Raw genomic sequence first — 18,959 nt, forward strand, 5'->3', positions numbered from 1 at the left:
AAATAAAATAAATAATAATCAAAATAATAGAGATCAAATCTAAAAAAAAAGATGAAGAAATTAAAATAATAATAATTAACATCTCATAAATTATTTTAAATAAAATAAGTAACAATCAAAAGAACGAGGATCAAATTTGATACATAAAATTTTTTAATAAAAAAATGATAAGGGAAAAGCAAATAATAATTATAAAAATAAGGACCAAAGTTAATATAAAAATTAAATTTTAAGAGATGAAATTAAAAAATAAATATTCAAAACAAAATATATATAACAATCAAAAGTTTGAGGATCAAATTTGATATAATCAATAAATAATATGATATTTCTAAATTTTTCACAACTTTCAAAAATTGTTTTTTGCCTAAATTTTTCAAGAAAACACTTTTCTAAAAATTAAGCTAAATTTTTCTTTAACTGGAAAGTGTTTTCCATTGATCAACTTTTTTAATAATAAATAAATATAAAAAAATTTAAAAAATAATTTCACAAAACATAAATTTCAAAAAATAAACGTAGCATTAAATAGCATGCGCAACAACCTGTAGAGTGGACGCATCTAGAATGGTTTCTCACTATATAGGCAAGAAGTCATGAATCACAGATTTGGCTTGCTCTTTGTTTAGAGGATTTATGGCTTCTAAACAGTTTCATGTAATGATGCTCCCATGGTTGGCATTTGGCCACATGATCCCGTCACTTGAATTCTCCAAGAAATTAGCTTCAAAGGGTATTTGAGTTTCCTTCATTTCCACCCCGAGAAATCTTCAGAGGCTGCCTCTTGTTCCTTCAAATTTGGTAAACCATTTAAAGTTTGTGGAGGTTCTGTTACCATCTGTTGATGGCTTGCCAGAAAACTGTCAGGCTACCATTGACCTACAGCTAGACCAAATTCAGTACTTGAAGCTAGAAAGCATTTGATGGCTTACAGGCCTCATTCGAAAAGCTTCTACGTGAGGAATTCCCAGACCCGATCGAGCAGCAGTAATGTTCCATGATATGAACTCTTCTGACGTGACTGGTAAGTCGACTGCTCAGCGGTTTGCTGCAACATTGGAGGGGTGAGACTTTGTTGCAGTGCGAAGCTGTGGAAAGTTTGAAGGAGCATATGTAGCTCTCCTTGAAGAACTCTACCAGAAACCAGTTTTTCCAGTCGGTCTGCTTCCACGAAATACTGCAGAGGAAAAAAACAATTATCCTGATCTTCCAAATTGGCCAGGAGCATTCAAGTGGCTGGACAAGCAAGCACGAAAATCAGTGGTTTTCGTCGGATTCGGAACAGAGTACAAAATGCCTGTTCAACAAGTCCATGAATTGGCCCATGGAATTGAGCTTTCCAAGCTGTCATTTATATGGATTCTGAGGAATCCAGAAGGACTGGACATCTCAGAACTGCTTCCAACTGGATTTTTGGACCGCACATCTGATCGCGGAATTGTATGTCTTGGTTGGGCACCACAATCCGAAATTCTTGCACATCCTGCCATAGGAGGGTGTGTCCTTCATTCTGGATGGGGTTCTATCATAGAATCGCTCTCTGACAGGCACTTCAGATACTCATGCCTATGGTAGCTGACCAAGGTCTTAATGCCAAGCTTTTATTTGAGAAAGGAATTGGCTTTCAGGTGCAAAGCAATGAAGATGGCGCATACAACCAACACTCAATTTCCATGTCCCTGAGATTCGTGATAGCAGATCAAGAAGGACAGCATTTACGGTATCAGGCAGCTGAAATGCAAACAATTTTTGCTAAGCGGGATCTACAAGAAGAACAACAGCATATTTTTCTACGAATTTGCCAAGTTTTTCATAATATACAGCTTCTAGTAGCTGCAACTTTTGTTTAGATGAAATAAAACTTTCTGTTTCTTAGAAAAGCTATTGCCATCAAGTTGAAAACAAGAATGTTTGAAGCAGCAGTAGCTAACTGTTCTCGTAAACCTTCTGCATCTGTAGATTTGGACAGTTCAGATGCTACCACATATATTGAATTCCTGATATACTGAAAAGTTCGGAGCGGACCTATCTTTAACCTTTGCTCTTTTTTACGCTTTTACGAACGTTTAGCACATTGCCCCTTCTTTAATGGTGTTGTACTGTGCGGTGATGTGATGATTATTTTTTGGATAACAGTTCTTGGGATAGATGTAAATAGAAAGGACGGTGAATTTTTATTTTTTATCCATTTAAAAAAAAGGAAGGGAGTAACTATTTAATATTATAGTTAGTAAAAATTTCAATAATTTATGAGAATTTAAATAAGAGAATTGGCTGTGGAGGAAAAAATGTATCACCTCAATGCATTTTATTTATGATAAATTATTTTGTTATTTGTTCTGAGTCGTGTTTTTATTTGTTAGTTTATCTAATATTTAAGAAAAGTTTTTCTTAAAAAAGAGTTTTTTATCTCATTAAGTTAAAACTTAACTATTCTAAAACCCAGAAAAATCTATCTAAGATTTGAAAAAAGTTCTCATTAGTAAAAAGATTTTTATCTTATCAAGTTAAAATCTAAGTATAATAAAGGTTAAGAAATAAAAAAAAGGGTTTTTTATTTGAAATTTTGGCAAAATCCTATTGGATAATCACAAACTTGTTGTGATACCCCTTTACTATTTTTTTTTGTATTTTTTTACGTATGACAAAAATATAATTTTTATTTTTTCATATAAAAAATACATGAAAATTTTAGAATCTAGCTGTATGCACACCAAATAAAACATTTTTATTGTTGAAATGAGAAAATGTTTTAGAACTGCTTATGGAATTTCTGAAAATTACGACTAAAAATGAGTATTTTTAATATCTGATCAATATCTTAAAGTATAAGTCTATAACCCCGGTATTAAGTAGAATTCTGAAAAGAAACATAGTTTTGTGTTTTTGAAATAAATGATTATTTTTAAGTTTTTTTTATCTTTTTTGAGATTTTTGGAGGAGAAATATAATATTTTTAATACTGAGTCTATATATTACAATATAAGTTTACGGTTTGATATTGGGTAAAATTATTTGAAAAATATGTGAGGGACCCACATATAATTTCAAAATAATCCTTGATTTTTTTTAGATTTTTAAGGGTCCGTTTGGTTAGATAAAAAAATATAGACAAATTAAAACTAAAAAAAAAAACTTAGGGCGTGTTTGCCAAATGCCCTCTTAGCATATAATTAGAGGCATAAAAAATTGTCTTAAGAGCGTGTTTGACAAACACCCTTTAAGGAGCCAAATAAGGCCTTATTTCTTAAAGAAAAAAAATGGGGTGGGCCAAACAGGCTTTTAAGTCTGGGTTTGGGTTTGGCCCACCCATATAGTTAGGTTTATTAGGCTTGAGGCTCAAGTCCATTTATATGGGTTGGGCTTAGGCCCAGTCTCACTCATTTTGTTAGGTCGATAGATTACCCAGCTAACTTTTTTTTAGAGGTGGGTTGGACTAAGCCCATCCATACAAAATAGGCTAAGGGTCCAGCCCACATAAGCTCTTTGTTGTCAAAAGCTAGCTAAAGTAAGGCGCTAATTAATTTATGTCTTACATGCCAAAAGGGTGCATGAGGGAAGGAAGCAATGAACTTGCTTGGCCAAAAGAAAAGCATTACTATTAGCGTGCTTGGTGGCTCGAGGTGGAGATTGGCGTGGCTGAGAAGAATACTCTTGATCACGGCATGGAAGATTGGTAATTGTGAAGGAAGTGATAATAATGTTGTTGTACTAGTGCTAGTGGAACTGAACTACTTCTAAAAGAGATGTCGTATTAGATTGAAAAAATATTGATAGAAGAGAAATTAATGTTGTTATGATGAGGAGATAATGGCATGGATGAGAGGTTGTTAAAGTTATGGAGGAGTTGGTGTAGGAGTGGTAGTGACAGTTGAGAGGGAAAAACAGGTAGATGCAGGTTTATGGTTTTTGATGACTAACTTTGTAATGAGTGTTTATATGTGATGTTTTTGGCTAGAATAAGGAAGGTGGTGTTTTTTTTTTTAATCTTCATTTGTTGCCTTTTAGTCTTAAGTCCAATATCCTTTTGGAATTAAATGAGGCTTTTATTTATTGGAGGTGATGAAGATGCATATGATCTTTTTTATCTGAATTGTTAACCCTCTTTAATCTTCTTGGAATGATCCTAGTTATTAGTGCTAAGATAACAACATGGTACTCTTAAACTATGCAATCAAAGGATGGTCGAGTTAGTGGTTTTCAATCAGTATTGTAGTGGTTACAAGAGGAACCACTCGACGAGAATCATGTTAGGAGGTAGTACGATGGTAGGGCTACTAGATGAGCATTTTTTTTTGTCTTGCTTGAGGCATGATAGAGTATTAAATGTTCTATAAGAAAAGACCCTCAACTAGCTCCTCATGGTATAAATGAAGAAGAAAATCAACAGAGGTGTCAAAACAACATCATTTTTTTATTTTACAAAAAGGCCATTGATCTTCCAACTGTGTCGAATTTGGCTGATTAAGCCTGTTTTTTTTTAGATTAAAGTTTCTGGTTATGTTAATTTTGATCTTTAATTTTCAATGTCTTTTTTAATTTTTAGTGTCTTTTTTAATATATCCCTTAGTCTTGTATATTTCCAATTTCATCCTCAATTAATTTTCAAATTTTCAATTTCTTTAAATTTATCTTTGATTTTAATCAATTTTGATCTCTAAATGTGTGTGCCTCTTTCACTTTGATCCTTGGTTTTAGGGTTCTTCAATTTACCCCTAAACTTTTATTTTCTTGCAATTAAGCTCCTGATTGCACCAATTTAACTTTTCAAGGTTTCAATTATATCCTCAATCTTTTAATTTTGCAAATTAATCCGAATTAAGCCTTCAATTTTTTTTTTCAATTGAGTCTTTGATTGGATCCACAAAACTTATTAAAAGTTCAATTAAGTCTTTAAACTTAATTAATTCTTCTATTTTTTTTTTCAATTAACTTTCAAACTTAATTCTTACTTCAATTAACTCCTATATAAATCAATTAAACATGTTAGAAGTTTAAAGACTAGGTCTTTAGACTTAATTATTTTTTTAAATTTTGGTCAAGTTTGAACTTCATCTTCAATTCATTTTTTTTTCTTCATCTCATCTTTTCAAAACATCTCAATTTAGCTATTTTTCTAGTGTTTTGATTTTTAGTTATTTTTCTAGTGTTTTGATTTTGTTTTGATTTTTTACAGCTTGAAAGCTTAACTCCTCGTATCTCAAAAATATTTTGAATTTTTAATAAAAAATATAAATTTAAAGGGTCCAAAATTAAATTATGAAAAATGGCATGAAAATGTTGGTGTTATTTTGATGGCCTTGTATCTGGACTTGAAGCTTAGGGCCAAAGTAGGGCTCACGGACTCTTTAGATAAATTTCCAAGTTTATAGAGCCATTGTGCTTTTAGATACGCTGGTATTATGTCATGCTAATGGACAAACACCCCAAAGTAGGTGCTTTTTACTCGCATCTAATTTGGGTAGATTCTTTGAACTTCAATCTCACATGCCAACAAGAAGGAAAATATGTGGTAGGGTTTGAGTTATCATTCTGTTTTGAATAAAAAGCGTATGACATCAGCCAATAATTCATGAGATGGAGAAAAGGTCAGAAATAATGGGTAATAACATGTCTTGCTGCACTGATGTGACGTAAAAAACCTCAACCTTTTCTTAGAGCAGCGAGTCAATAACTGGTTCAAAGCATCCATGGCTTCCAAATCCCATGTGTTCATGTTCCCCTGGTTAGCATTTGGTCACATACTACCGTATCTCGAGTTTTCGAAACAATTAGCAGCGAAGGGTATTCATATATCATTCATATCCACCCCAATAAATATTAAGAGATTTCCTTCCATTCCTCAAGATATTTCAGGCAGGTTCAAGTTCATCGAGATCCAACTACCAATTGTTGATGGCCTGCCTGAAAACTGTGAGGCCACCATTGACCTGTCACCGGAGCAAATACAGTATCTAAAGCAGGCATATGATGCCTTAAAGGTGCCCTTTGAGAGCCTGGTTCAAAAAGAAGCACCACAGATGATTCTTTTTGACTTTGCTGCTTGCTGGATCCCAGCTATTGCAGCTAGATATGGGATTACTTCTGTGTTTTTCAGTCCATTATCAGCTGCCTCATCAGCATATCTAGGGCCACCAGATGAGTTACGTTCCTTCCGTCTACGTACTAGACCAGAAGATTATGCAAGAGCTCCAGAATGGATCCCCTTCCCTTCACTTGTTGCTTACAGGCCTGACCAGGGAACAAGGTTTATGCAACATGTATACATTCCTGATGTATCTGGAATTTCAACTGGCCAACGGCGGGCAAAAACTCTGGCAGAATGTGACCTGGTTGCGGTAAGGAGTTGTAGAGAGTTTGAAGATTCCTATTTGAATGTCCTAGAAGAAATCTACCAAAAGCCAGTTTTACCGATCGGCTTGCTACCTCCAAATTTTGTTGAAAACAAAACTAGCTATCCTGAATCCTCCAATTTTTATGGTGCTTTTAAGTGGCTAGACAAACAAGAGCAAAAGTCTGTGGTCTTTGTGGGATTTGGAAGTGAGTACAAGATGCCAGTTGAAACAATCCATGAATTAGCCTATGGTATTGAACTTTCTGGGCTGCCATTCATGTGGATCCTCAAAAAGCCAGAAGGTATTGACAGCCAAGACTTATTGCCAACCGGGTTTGTCTCTCGGATCTCAGATCGGGGAATCGTTAGTTTTGGTTGGGCTCCACAACAAGAAATACTGGCTCATCCATCCATTGGGGGGTGCCTCTTTCATTCAGGATGGGGCTCCATCATTGAATCACTTGGTTTCGGACACCCCTTAATTCTCATGCCTATGGTCAACGACCAGACACTTAATGCTAAGTTACTAGTGGAAAAGAGCGCTGGATTCGAAGTTCCAAGGAATAAAGATGGTTCATTCAACCGAGACATGGTTGCCAAGTCAATGAGACTAGTGATGGTCGCCGAAGAAGGGGAGACTATAAGACGTAAGACCTCCGAACTGCAAGCAATATTTGCTAGTCAGCACCTGCAGGATGACTACATCAGCAAGTTTATTCGATATACAAGCAGTTTCAAGAAAAGGGAACATTAAACATCAAGAAAAAGGCTGGGCACCGCAACTTGAAATACTAGCTCATGCATCCATTACGTGGTCGACTATGAAAATAAAAAGTGTCATCCATCTTCAGGAAATGGTATGGAAGAAGCAGCATAGCGATGGCATGATGTAAAATGCATAAAATAAGTGCTGTATAATGTACACGAATTTTTAGGCTGCTGCTTCTTTTGTTTTTTCCAGAGATCAAAATTTTAGCCTTCTACATCGCTGATGAATATATCCATGCCATTTCTGTTACTATCCATAATATTAAATCCACATAAACTATACATCTTAAATATTGCTCATATTTAAATTAATCAGTTGAACTTCTTCGATTTGTACCCCAAGCTCCTCCTAGATTCTGAGACTTCACAACAGCGACTGAATCCTGTAACTTAAATTTACTCTGCAAGTATTCATCAGCATAAATAAATATGTGGGGGTTGCTCCCTTTCTTTTGGAGTTTGTTTTTCCAGTCATCTTAATTTGTCAAGGGGCATCGAGTTTTTCTTTCATCCAGCAAGGAAAGTTTAACCCATCAAAGGAAGCCATTTTTGGCTTCTCTGAAAACTTAATTAAAAAAAAGGCAAATATGTCCAGTGGAAAGGCTGTGAAAGCATAGAGTTTACCTTCTTTAGAATGAGCTGGATTTGGCAGCTCGTCTCTGCCGAATAGCAACGTCCTACACATCAGGATTTCTAAGAACCTGAAAAACTAGATAAATAATCGTAGTGCATTATTGTCAACACCTTAAATTTTTTATCAAATGCGAATCTGTTCCGGTCTTGTGTTAGTTTAGCCTACAAACTATAATGGGACTAGCATGCTAAAGAATGTAGCTGTCATGAGTTTGAAGAAAAATATATGAATCTGCTTCAAGAACTGTAGAAAAAACCAGTTTTACCAGTGGATTTGATTCAGCTAAATGTTGTCGATAGTGAAACCTCTGACCTGTCTAACTCAAATTGGTCGAGCACTTTTAAGTAGCTGGATCGACAGAGGCAAAATCTGTGGTATTTGGGGGTGAGTAAAAGATGCCTTCCCGACAAATTGAAGAGTTGGCCAATGGGCTGGGGCTCTCTGAGCTTCCTTTTCTATGGATTCTTTGGAAACCAGAAGGACTAGATGACTCAGAGTTGTTGCCTAATGGCTTTTGGCTTGAACATCTGGTCAAGGCATTGTCAGTCTTGGTTGGGGTCCACAGCTATTTATACTGGCTCATCCATCTATTGGAGGGTGCCTCTTCCATTCAGGATGGAGCTCCATCATTGAATCACCTGGTTTTGGCCACTCCTTAACACACACACGCCTATGATGGCTGACCAATGGTGTGAATGCATAGATGTCAGTAGAACAAAGAATCTACTTTGAAGTGCAAAGGAATCAAATGGCTCCTTCAACAGAGAAGATATTGCCAAGTCACTGAGAATAGTAATCGTGGAGAAAGGAGAGCCCTTACGACTGAAGGCAGCCAGATAGCAGTCATTACTACGGATCAAAATCTACAATAAGAGTATACAAGTAACTTTGTCCAGCAATTGGTCAACTATAAGAAAAGGTAGCTTCAAATATCTTTCGAAAATGGTATGAAATAAGCAGAGCATACAAATGACATGATGCAGACATGCCGAATAAAGCAACATGAATTTTTAGACCTCGACCTTGCTGATGATGAGAAGTAGACATTGGAACTACAACTCATACTCTAAAAGATGGAAACACAGTCAAGTTTAAATCAGTAACTTGAACTTTACACATTTCATTGATTTATTATCCAAGATTTTCTTCTCATAAATCCTGGATTCTGAGACTTCACGGTGCTGAATAAATCTTGTATCTCAAAAAGTTACCAGTGTGCAAGTATTTAGCGATCTTTACTCAGCGAAAGATATATCAGCAAGGAAGTTACGTTCAGTAAAATAAAAAGGATATGGGTGCCAATGGAACTCTATGAAGGGAGAAGTGGATCTATCATACAAGACACGATTTTTTATACAATAATTTGCAATGGTGTGATTATTTGATGTAATGGTACAAGAAGAAAAAGCTGGCCCTTCAAACAGGGAAAGGGAAGAACATCAAGAAGGAACAACATTAAATCCCACATGGCCTTCCAATTTTTCATGCCAAAACTCTCCAAGCTATGTTTGTCGATTGGGCAGGAAAGATGAGAGTCATGCAACTGTCAGCACTCAGAATTTGGAATGGTCTACAGGGACTTGAAAATTGCAAATTGTTAATGAATAGGAAACTAGCAGCAGAACAACTGAAGTCAATTCTTATCACAACTGTTGAAGGATCAGCATAGAATCAAACTTCATATCCAGGGTTTACTTTCTGTTGAACATCTCCATAACTCTCTAACTCTTCTATGTCTTCTAAACTTCCTAAAAATAAAGGCAATCTTTGATGCAATTTGACTGGTTGCATAGAGAGAATCCTGCTTTTACCATCAGAACCTCTGCCCCCAGCTTGCTCAACAAGAAAACTAAGAGGATTTGCCTCATAAACTAGACGAAGATGGTCCCTTGGATTCATCGCAACACCACCATACAACAGTGTTCGATGGAAATCAGCTACGAGAGAACATATATAACGAGCAGAGTACTTCTTGGGGTATCTGCCTTTCCCCTGTCTAACAGTGTCAATATATTGCCTTAATCCTTCAGGCCAGTCAAAGTATCGCGCATCATTTACAGAATAAATTTGCCCTGGCACAGTAAACAACAGTCATAATGGGATCTTATGGCTTCTATATCAAAACTTGATATTTCTCCTTTTCTCTTCAAACAAATACGGATGCCAACAGACAAATTATAATGATGGCTGTGATTACTAAATTACAACTCAATAATTCCAATATGGTTCTATAATGAATGAAAATTTTCATGTTAAAATCTAGAGAATGTAATTGGTACTAAGCTCCAATCCAACAGGGATCAAAGACTAACTGAAATGTAGTAATATGAGACTCAGGAGTGCATTTGGCTTCCTAATATTTATTTTTTCTGCTCTAAGCAATATAGACAATATCACACTCAATCAGGAGCTACATTTAAATAGATGGATTTGCTTGATTATTATAGAATTCTTGAATTTTTATAATATATTGTGATTGTCCAAATGAAGTTCCAAATCTAACATTTCAAATACTAATAATACTAGCATAATTAGAAGTATTACCTCGAGGAGGAATCTTAATGTCTATATGAGTCTGAATGAAGTCTCCTGTGGAATGATCCAGTGTAAATGCATGCGTTCCAGAACCAAAGCTGGTGCACAGTATAGTGGCTGATGAATAGAGAACATACCCAGCAGCTACAAGCTTGGCTCCACTTTGCAATGAATTCAGCGTAGCTTTTTCCTCCTGAGGTAGATGATCCAGTTCAACAAGGCGCCTATATATCCCAAAAATTGTTCCTGTAGGAATGGAGGCATCAATATTTCGAGACCCATCAAGAGGATCTGTTACCACCACAAATGGACCATCATCATTAATCCAAACTGGAGCATCATCTTCTTCTGAAGCCATAACAGCAACTTTTCCAGAATTTTTAAGGGAAGATAAGATGATTTCATTCTGCACAACACAATCCATTGGCCAAAAATGTCACTTCCTTTTGTTTTGATTCTTATATCTGGTTAAAGGAATTAGTTTGGCGCAGTAAGACCAGCAATTCCTTTCACAATTTTTTTTTTTAACTCCACTCTATGCCACAATCAACAATTACCTTCAAAACTTAAAAAAGTCTACGACTACAACTTTCAAGCCAGAAAAATATTTAGACCTTAGAATGCAACATACTGTGAAGGCATAACTAAACATCATAAGATGGAAAATGGCTATATATAAGTGGGGGGCACTCCAACACTACCAAATAAAGTTTGCATGTGTTATGAAAGAAGCATTAGCTTCATAAACACAGCAGGAAACCCTCAAATCTCAAGGACCTTATAATCCAATATACCATAAAGGCACAAGCTTCTTTCATTATTTTCACCTATCGTAACTAGTTAAACTCCACTACAACCCAAAAAACAAAAATTCTAAACATCATTAAAAACAGAGGGAGCAGTAAGAGGTAGACATACTGAGACAATATCAAGAGGTTTTGGTGCGTCTCTGCCTGAACCACTGTCGCCTCCAGCAAAATTACTCTGTTTACTGAGACTAGAGTTGAAAGGAGAAGCCACAAGAGCTGCAATTCTCTTACAGGCATATTGTATATGATCACACAATACCACTAACTCATCTCCCACATCAATCCCTCCCTTCCCCATATATTCACTCAAAGTAGAAAACCCCTTTTCACCACTTGAAGAAGTACCCGTTTGTGATCTTACAATAAACCCACTTAGAGAAGCCATTTCTGGCCTGAACAGATGACAACTTTGGGCAAGAAGTGAGCTTTTTGATGGAAAAGACTGGGTTTTTGAAGAGAAAAGGAGGGTTTTTGGAGGAAAAAGTGAAGTTGGGAAAGTGGGTATGGTAGGTGATTGCATATTTAGAGTGGAAAAGTTACGGGTGGCTTGAAAGGGAGATTTGTGGTTAATGGTTTCATTGGAGATGATTAGAAGTTTTAGCTTTTGGGGTTTTCTTCTGGGGAAGGATCAGAGGTTCTTGGCTTAGATAGTTTGCAGCAGGAGTGGAACAAGACAAAAATGAAACAGATAAATCAGCAAAAACAATTGGAAATGGAAGAGATTGAGAGGGCAAGAGCAAGAAGCAGTTACAGTGTAAAAAATCTAAGGAAGAAGATAAGATAAGGGTAAGAGGTGTTCGGCCCCCCTAATTATTAGTCAATATATAGTCCATCCTCGAAACATTTTATTCTGTTGAAATTAGTCGCTAAACAAATTTGAGATTTAATCATAATCTTGTATGAATCAAATGACTACGTTGATTTAGTGTGTGTTTGGAATTACGATGTAATTATTATTTTATAAAATTTTAAATTTTATTTTTTTATATATTTTAGAATTATTTTGATGTGTTGATATTAAAAATAAATTTAAATTAAAAAAAATATTATTTTAATATATTTTCAAATAAAAAAACTTTAAAAAATAACATTTACTATTATTTCAAACACCCAAAAGTGGATATAAATAAAGTTTTAGTTCAAATATAAACCTGATTACATTCTAGTTGTAGGAGATAATTAAAAATAAATTTATTATTCACAAACTATAATTAAATTATTTACTTTCTTTTTTAACTTGCATTACTAGATAAAGTATGGGATTTTGTTTTATTTTTCACTTTTAAATTTAATTTGAACTTAAGTCTTTTCATCCATTTTATGGTTCAATAAATCATCTTAATAGTGTCCTAAATAAAAGGATGTAAATATTAATGTAATATAATAAAAAAAGACTTAATTTACACTCAATTAACTAAACAATAATAAAAAATATAATAATTCATTTAAAAATTAAATTAAATAAAGAAAAAGGATAAAAACAAATCTCAACTAACTTCATTTGAGTACATGTTTAGTAATGTGGTATAAGGTGTTTTATAAAAATATTTTTATTTATTTTTTATATTAGTGTATCAAAATTATTTAAAAACACATAATTGATTTTAAATTTAATGACTTTTAAGATAAAACACAACTTTAAAAGCACTTAAAAATAAAAATTATAAATACCAAATATATAATAAATAAATAGTTTTAATTTTACATCCAGACCAAATTTTATATCCATTTTGTTCATATTTGATCATAGATTCTATTGAAATTATAGTTTTTTTTAAATAATGTTTTATTGGAAAATTAATGGTTTAAGCTTAGAAAATTTTATAGAAGTCCTAATTAAGAAATCAAAATTGTTAGTGAGACAAAAGATACGATAATGTTTTTAGGGTTCAAAACGGATAGTATTTCAATAATGGAGGATCACTTTTGAAAGAGAGAGCCACAAAAAATCTCGAATTCAAAACGCTCCCACCAAAACAACAACTCAGGACTCAGTAGCAGAGGAAGAAGAAAGAAATCCCTAAAAAAATGTCGAAGTTCGAGTACCCAACACTCTCCCGTGCGGACATGATATCGATCCTGGCCGAGTCACAAATCGCCGCCGTTATTGAAAATGACCTCAAAAACCCAACCCCTGATTTCGTCTCCGACATCTACACCCGTCTCTTAGTCTACCTCGATCTTCTCCACGAGTGAGTCATCAATCAATTCACTTTCTTTCTTTTCTTAGAATTTATCTATTAATTAATAAATTAACTGTCGTGTGGTGTAGGGAAGACGGAGGGCAAGTTGAATTTGCAGCATTAGAACATCTAGAGAACCCACATTACCATGTCGGGTCGGCCCGGACTGTTAATAATTATATTAAGATTAAAGAGGTTATAGCTTTGCTACAATGCCCTGCTGTTTTTACTCTCAAAGATCTTTTGAAACCCCAAGCAGATCGCACTCAATTTTTTCTCAGTGCTATTCTTAATTTCTGTCTTCATAAAGACTCCAAAATGAATGAATTGAGACCCATTGGCGAGGAACTTTCGCTTCTTGATGAGCAGCGAAGAGCATTGGACGAAAAGATTTCCCAGGTTGGGTTGTTATTATGGTAATTTAATTGATAATTACTCCTTTTTTTTCTGAATGTTTTGTGTTTTTTTGGGTTATGCAGTTGCATGCGGAGATTGCGGAGTACAATGATGCGAGGGAGAGAGAGTTACCGCTTGTTCAAGATGTTGATGGTAAAGTTAAAGAATTGCGCCACAGGATTGGTGACCTCAATAACCACCAGATGTCTCAGAGAGCTACTTACCGGAAATTGAAGGAGATGAGTACAGAAATGGATGGGCAAGTAAGGATGTTGAATGTTGGTTCTTGTAGATTCTGCAAAGAATTTAGAGACTGATATGCTTTGACATTGATTTATTTTTTTTCTTTGGCCTCGGTTATACCAAATTGAATGATAACAATAAAGAACTTTACCATGTGTACATGTAGGCTTACCTTACAGATATGCACCTCCCTATTCTGAGTGCTTAGTTTCCTAGAGTCGTCATTATCATAGGTTTAAGTTGCAGAATGAGAGTTTATCGGGGATGTAAAATAACAATCATGGCCACTGTTGTCGAGAATGTGTTAGCAATCGTTGAAAAAATTATAATAACTCGCATTCTTAATGGTTTTTATTGAATAAGCATAATAGTAATACATTTTGCAATTTAATACCATACAAAAGATAATAGTAGAATGTATTACAACTTAAAATCACGTGTTCCAAACTATCTTAATGTAAATAATAAGTTAATGATTATATCCGGTTATTGCCTTGAAAAACAAATAACAAAATTAAATTTAAAAATTAAGTAAATATAATGAATTAACTTTAGAATAACTAGACTCACATTCAATATAAGTGTTAGCAGCAACAGTTCAAATTGAATTTAACATAAATGCCAATATACCACCAACAAAAATAATAATTAAATTTCACTCAAAATCAATTACAAAAACTAAAAAATTAATTTGATTTAAAAATTATCTCTTATTGTTAAAAAAAGAGAAGTTGGATCATCACTTTCCAAGCGAATAATTCAATTTTTTGTTTGATTTGGTTAATAGATCAAGTTAAAGTGAGTGTGATTGTGTGAAAGAGGTCGTGAGTGTTCAACAATGAGAGAGAGTTGAGACTTTAGAGAGCTCCAAAAGACAAAATTATTTGAGTGTTGTGGTCAGTGACTAAAAGTTAGAATTGCTGGAATGAATGGAATCTCGGAAAAAACCAATAAAAGAGAGAGTAAAAGTCAAACTATCAAAGCCCCTTTTCTTGGAAATAACACGTTGTATTTGAAATAACAGCAATTATATAACACCATTATTACTGATTTTTATGTGAAACGCTATTACACATTGAATAACAGTATAAAAGGAAATGAAGCTGACCGAATATGTTAAATAACAGATGTTGTTGATATCACGTCTCTTGTTTTGTTTTATAGATCTCAAGGGCCGAGTTTGACCTGGTACAAAGTGTTCAAGAAAATGCGAATTTACAGTCAAAAATTGTTCAATCACCAGATAAACTGCAGGTATCTTTTTTTCTAAGGAACTTGAAATTTTCAATTTTTATGCATCTTTTAGGAAATTATTCTCCCTGGAATCTTGAATCCCTCTGTACCGAACACAGATAAGTATTCTTTGTATTGTGCATGTCTCGATGCTTTTTCTAATGAATTCATAGAAAATTGTATGTAGCCTATATTTGTGTTGGGGTACATTGTATCGGCTACCCTTGAGTTTTAGTGTTCCCCTTTTGATCTTGAATTTACTTTGATTACCCTACTTTATGCTGTCTCATTGTATTTGGTTATTGACCACCCTTAATGTCTTTTGTAATGAAATTCATGTTCAACATCAACTGTATTCAAGTTTAGACACTATTCAACTTCAACCGTATTCAAGTTTATTCTGTCTTAATGCATCCTACACTATTGTTGTGTCTTTTTCATTATTTGCGCTCTGTTATTTTCCTTTTGGGTTCCTTGTTGACATGTAAATAATTCTTGCATGTATTAAAAGAGGGCTTTGGAGGAGAAGAAATCAGTTCGACAAGATGCAAGAAATGCTGAAAGATTAGCAATGCAATCCTTTCAGGCTAAGACTGATGTCCTTGAGGTTTATACGAAGGTACTTTTTCATAAATTGCTATGTTGCCTTCAGGGTTTGCTGAGCTTGGCTGGTTTTATGGAGTTTGCTTACACATTATGAAAATGCAGTCTAATTTCTTTGCATTATTTGTAATTAATATTTGTTTTCCTAGAAGTTTCTGAATTTTAGATTGTAATTATTATGAAATTGCTTGAGGTAGACTCTAAAATTTGATATTTCATGGATGAATGGTTTTGAATGGCATTAAAAATTTGAGCTCTGGAGGCTTTGTTCAAATAAAAAATATATTATTTATTTCTTCTTCAAATACCAAATGGGAGTCAGTTCTTGAATGCTTATCAAACAATGAGATTTTTTCTTTTCAAGTTTTAGCAGTACACTTCTTATTTTATTTTTTCAAATCTGGTTTAATTGGATGGTGTTTCCTGTGTTTGGCCTGTTTGATAATAAGCTACACATAAAGTTTTACTGGAATCTTAGTCTTATAATCAGCGATGCATAAAATCTTACTAGTTTCTTTATGTTCTACTCTCAGGCTTCTAAGAAAATGTCAAAGCACTTCAATCAGATGCAGGCAATTCATGAACAGGTGAGAACATGTAAACTTTTCTGCCCTCTGAAATTTAATATTCTGTTCTAGCAGCTTCATTTAGAATACTCTATGATCACAAAGAGGGAAACAGTATCTTACTGTAATATCAGTAACCTAGTAGTTTGGATGACATATTTATTATCCTTTTGCCATTCCGTAAAGCTTTTGAATGTTGTCAGTAAATACATGATTCCAGAACCCTTGAGGTGTAATTGAAACTTTTGATAGGTAAATTCTGCGAAATCAATTGAAAAGGACTATAAGGCCTTAAAAGCTAAGCTCGGTTATGATGAACTGATGGATAAGTCACTTGGTGCCAAACTTGTTGAGTTGCAAGTGAAAGGTATGTTCCTGTGAAAATTGAGTTAATTTGGTTTCCTTTTTATTTTGAATGAATGCCTGTTGAGCTGATAGCATATTCTGCCTTTCCCAGCACAACAGTTGGACGAGTGTAAAAAGTTGTTAGAGAAAGAAAGAGATGCTAAGTGTGAGGAAGCTACTGAAGAATTCAATAATATCAAATCGGAGGTGGAATCCAGGAGGCATGATCTAAGAGCAAGGCAAAGGAAGGTTGAAGATGTATTAACAAAGGTACTTCTATATATAATGCTAAACCAACTCATATTGATCTGAAGTAGTTGAATATTTTGTAAGTTTCTTTGGTTTAATTAACAGGTGGATGCTATAACTTGGAAGACTAACATGGTAAAAGAATCTGGTGTGGCTGAAGTGCAAAAGCTAGTTCACAAACGTGAAGAGATTGCAGAACAGGTGCCCTGCCTTTGATACCATTCATGAATTTCTTCATGTGCGCGTGCTTGTTATCAAATTAATATAAGCAGTTTGCTCAAATTGACTAGGAACTAAGTTCTTTCATAGTTTGATACCAATACCCCCCCCTACCCACAGAAGAGTTTCCACTTTGATTATATTTACCAATATTAAAAATCGCTAATAAATGCTGTGCTGCCTTGTTTACTTAATTTACTTTCCAAGATTTTTGTGCTGCATTGAAATGTTGACAATTGACAATGTCAACTGATCTAGGTTTTAATTGAAAACTCAGTAGTTTTGCTATTCTCTTAAATAAGCTGTGCCTTGATTACATCTAAGCCATCTATTCAGTTTGTATCGTTTTAATTAAAGTAGCATATATAAATCATTTTCCAGGGAACATGAGAAGATATTGATTGCATAAACCACTGCAACATGTGGATGTTTGACATAATAACTATAGAATTAAAAGGCTTCACAGAAATCATGAAGGCTTAAAAGTAGGGATGGTCATGGGGTGGGTTTCCACTCCTGCTTCCTCTCCTGCCTCTGCTAAGAAATCCTGCCACCTGCGCCTTGATTCTAAATGGGACAGGCTATGGTAGTGGATGCTAGGTGGGTTTGTTTATTGAATAGTAGAATTGAGTTGGATTCCCTGTCAAGGTGGTAGGTGTCTTATGAGATATTGTTTGTCACCAAAACTTTTTTATTTAATTCAGTGACTTCTGCTACTAGAATTGACATGGCTGGCTTAGTCTCAATACTCGCGGTCCTAGTCTCAATGCTCACGCTACTGGAATTCTCTTGAAAGCTTGCCTGTTAACTTTGGCGATTGGAGAACAGAATAGGAGTCATTGACATGCAACCTCTATCCCTCAAAAACAGCATCTGCTGCTGCCATGCCTCACAAGTCCATAAATCAGAGAATTAGAATGTTGTCGGTCTCTACGAACACACATTCCTAATTTATCTCAAATGTGGTCAAATGGGCATGTTTTTGGCTAGCACTTCCAAACCTGGCTCCACCTGATGTCATTATAGGTTTTGAATTCAGAATCCTTCCTTGCCCCTTCTGGAAAAGCTTGTCCTTCAGTAGGAATGGGGCGGATAGAGTCTTGAAATCAAGTGACAAACAATTATCCCTGCTCAAAGGCATGGCTAATAAAATCCACATTCATATATTTCACCTTTTTTTATAATATCATAGCTGAAAAGGTCCTGTGTGTCCTTTAGCCATCATAGAAATCAAAGATATTGAAACCTATGCCTATTATTGCCATCTTGTTTGAATTGTAACCACTATTCAATGTGTTTTATTTTTACCATTTTCGACCATTAAATTTAACATGGAAAAGTACCCTAGTATCATGCTGGAGGGATTCAACCCTCCAGGATGATAACTAGGGTACTTTTGAGTTGGTTTAATCATTTGTTTTGTTTCAATTGATGCTTGGTGCGTTGAATATTTGAGAATGCTGAACTGAATGTGTTTCTGTTTTTGCTTGGTTGGATGCAGTTTCAACTATATAAGAACTCCATTGGGCATTTGCTGCACTGTGCTGACAGTTGAAGTTGAGCAAAAACAGAGGATCAAACATGAGTCCGCTTACACTATAAGAGGCAGCATCAGTAAATTTAAGTTTTTTGTTTGAACCTTTTGTTGGAGCGTTAAAATATGTTTCCTGGCACTCGAGTAGTATATGTACATATGCTTGTTCATCTAGTATGGTTATGACAAATAGCCAAGAAGAATTCATAACGACAACTTGATTGTACGAAAATGAGGCTTGAGGTTCGTTAGTCTCTGTCAAGGTCAATTCGTGTAGAGTGTTTTGGTGTTGCTGTTGTCAGTGGTGT

The 18,959-nt window shown here is 34.7% G+C and overlaps 4 protein-coding genes across 4 annotated transcripts; 3 read left to right on the forward strand and 1 right to left on the reverse strand.

Annotated features, from left to right (window-relative positions):
* The first annotated feature begins 636 nt into the window (after positions 1-636).
* Positions 637-1,772, forward strand: LOC105138661 (UDP-glycosyltransferase 91A1-like). Its single transcript, XM_011044815.1, has 2 exons — positions 637-733; positions 1,082-1,772. Exons 1-2 carry the CDS (start codon positions 637-639, stop codon positions 1,573-1,575), a joined length of 591 nt encoding a protein of 196 aa, XP_011043117.1. The 3' UTR covers positions 1,576-1,772.
* Positions 1,773-5,690: 3,918 nt separating this feature from the next.
* On the forward strand, positions 5,691-7,088 carry LOC105138662 (putative UDP-rhamnose:rhamnosyltransferase 1). Its single transcript, XM_011044816.1, has one exon. It carries the CDS (start codon positions 5,691-5,693, stop codon positions 7,086-7,088), a length of 1,398 nt encoding a protein of 465 aa, XP_011043118.1.
* Positions 7,089-9,035: 1,947 nt separating this feature from the next.
* LOC105138610 (Inositol monophosphatase family protein) lies at positions 9,036-11,861 on the reverse strand. The gene is made up of 3 exons (XM_011044741.1): positions 11,190-11,861; positions 10,281-10,677; positions 9,036-9,808 (listed from the first exon to the last, which is right to left on the reverse strand). Exons 1-3 carry the CDS (start codon positions 11,598-11,600, stop codon positions 9,408-9,410), a joined length of 1,209 nt encoding a protein of 402 aa, XP_011043043.1. The 5' UTR covers positions 11,601-11,861; the 3' UTR covers positions 9,036-9,407.
* A 1,160-nt stretch (positions 11,862-13,021) lies between these two features.
* On the forward strand, positions 13,022-18,948 carry LOC105138611 (probable kinetochore protein NUF2). The gene is made up of 10 exons (XM_011044743.1): positions 13,022-13,272; positions 13,353-13,662; positions 13,743-13,922; positions 15,067-15,156; positions 15,647-15,754; positions 16,272-16,325; positions 16,557-16,671; positions 16,762-16,919; positions 17,004-17,099; positions 18,619-18,948. Exons 1-10 carry the CDS (start codon positions 13,109-13,111, stop codon positions 18,670-18,672), a joined length of 1,329 nt encoding a protein of 442 aa, XP_011043045.1. The 5' UTR covers positions 13,022-13,108; the 3' UTR covers positions 18,673-18,948.
* Positions 18,949-18,959: the final 11 nt, after the last annotated feature.

This window comes from Populus euphratica, unplaced genomic scaffold (assembly GCF_000495115.2).
Source record: "Populus euphratica unplaced genomic scaffold, PopEup_1.0 scaffold80.1, whole genome shotgun sequence".
Lineage (NCBI taxonomy): Eukaryota > Viridiplantae > Streptophyta > Magnoliopsida > Malpighiales > Salicaceae > Populus > Populus euphratica.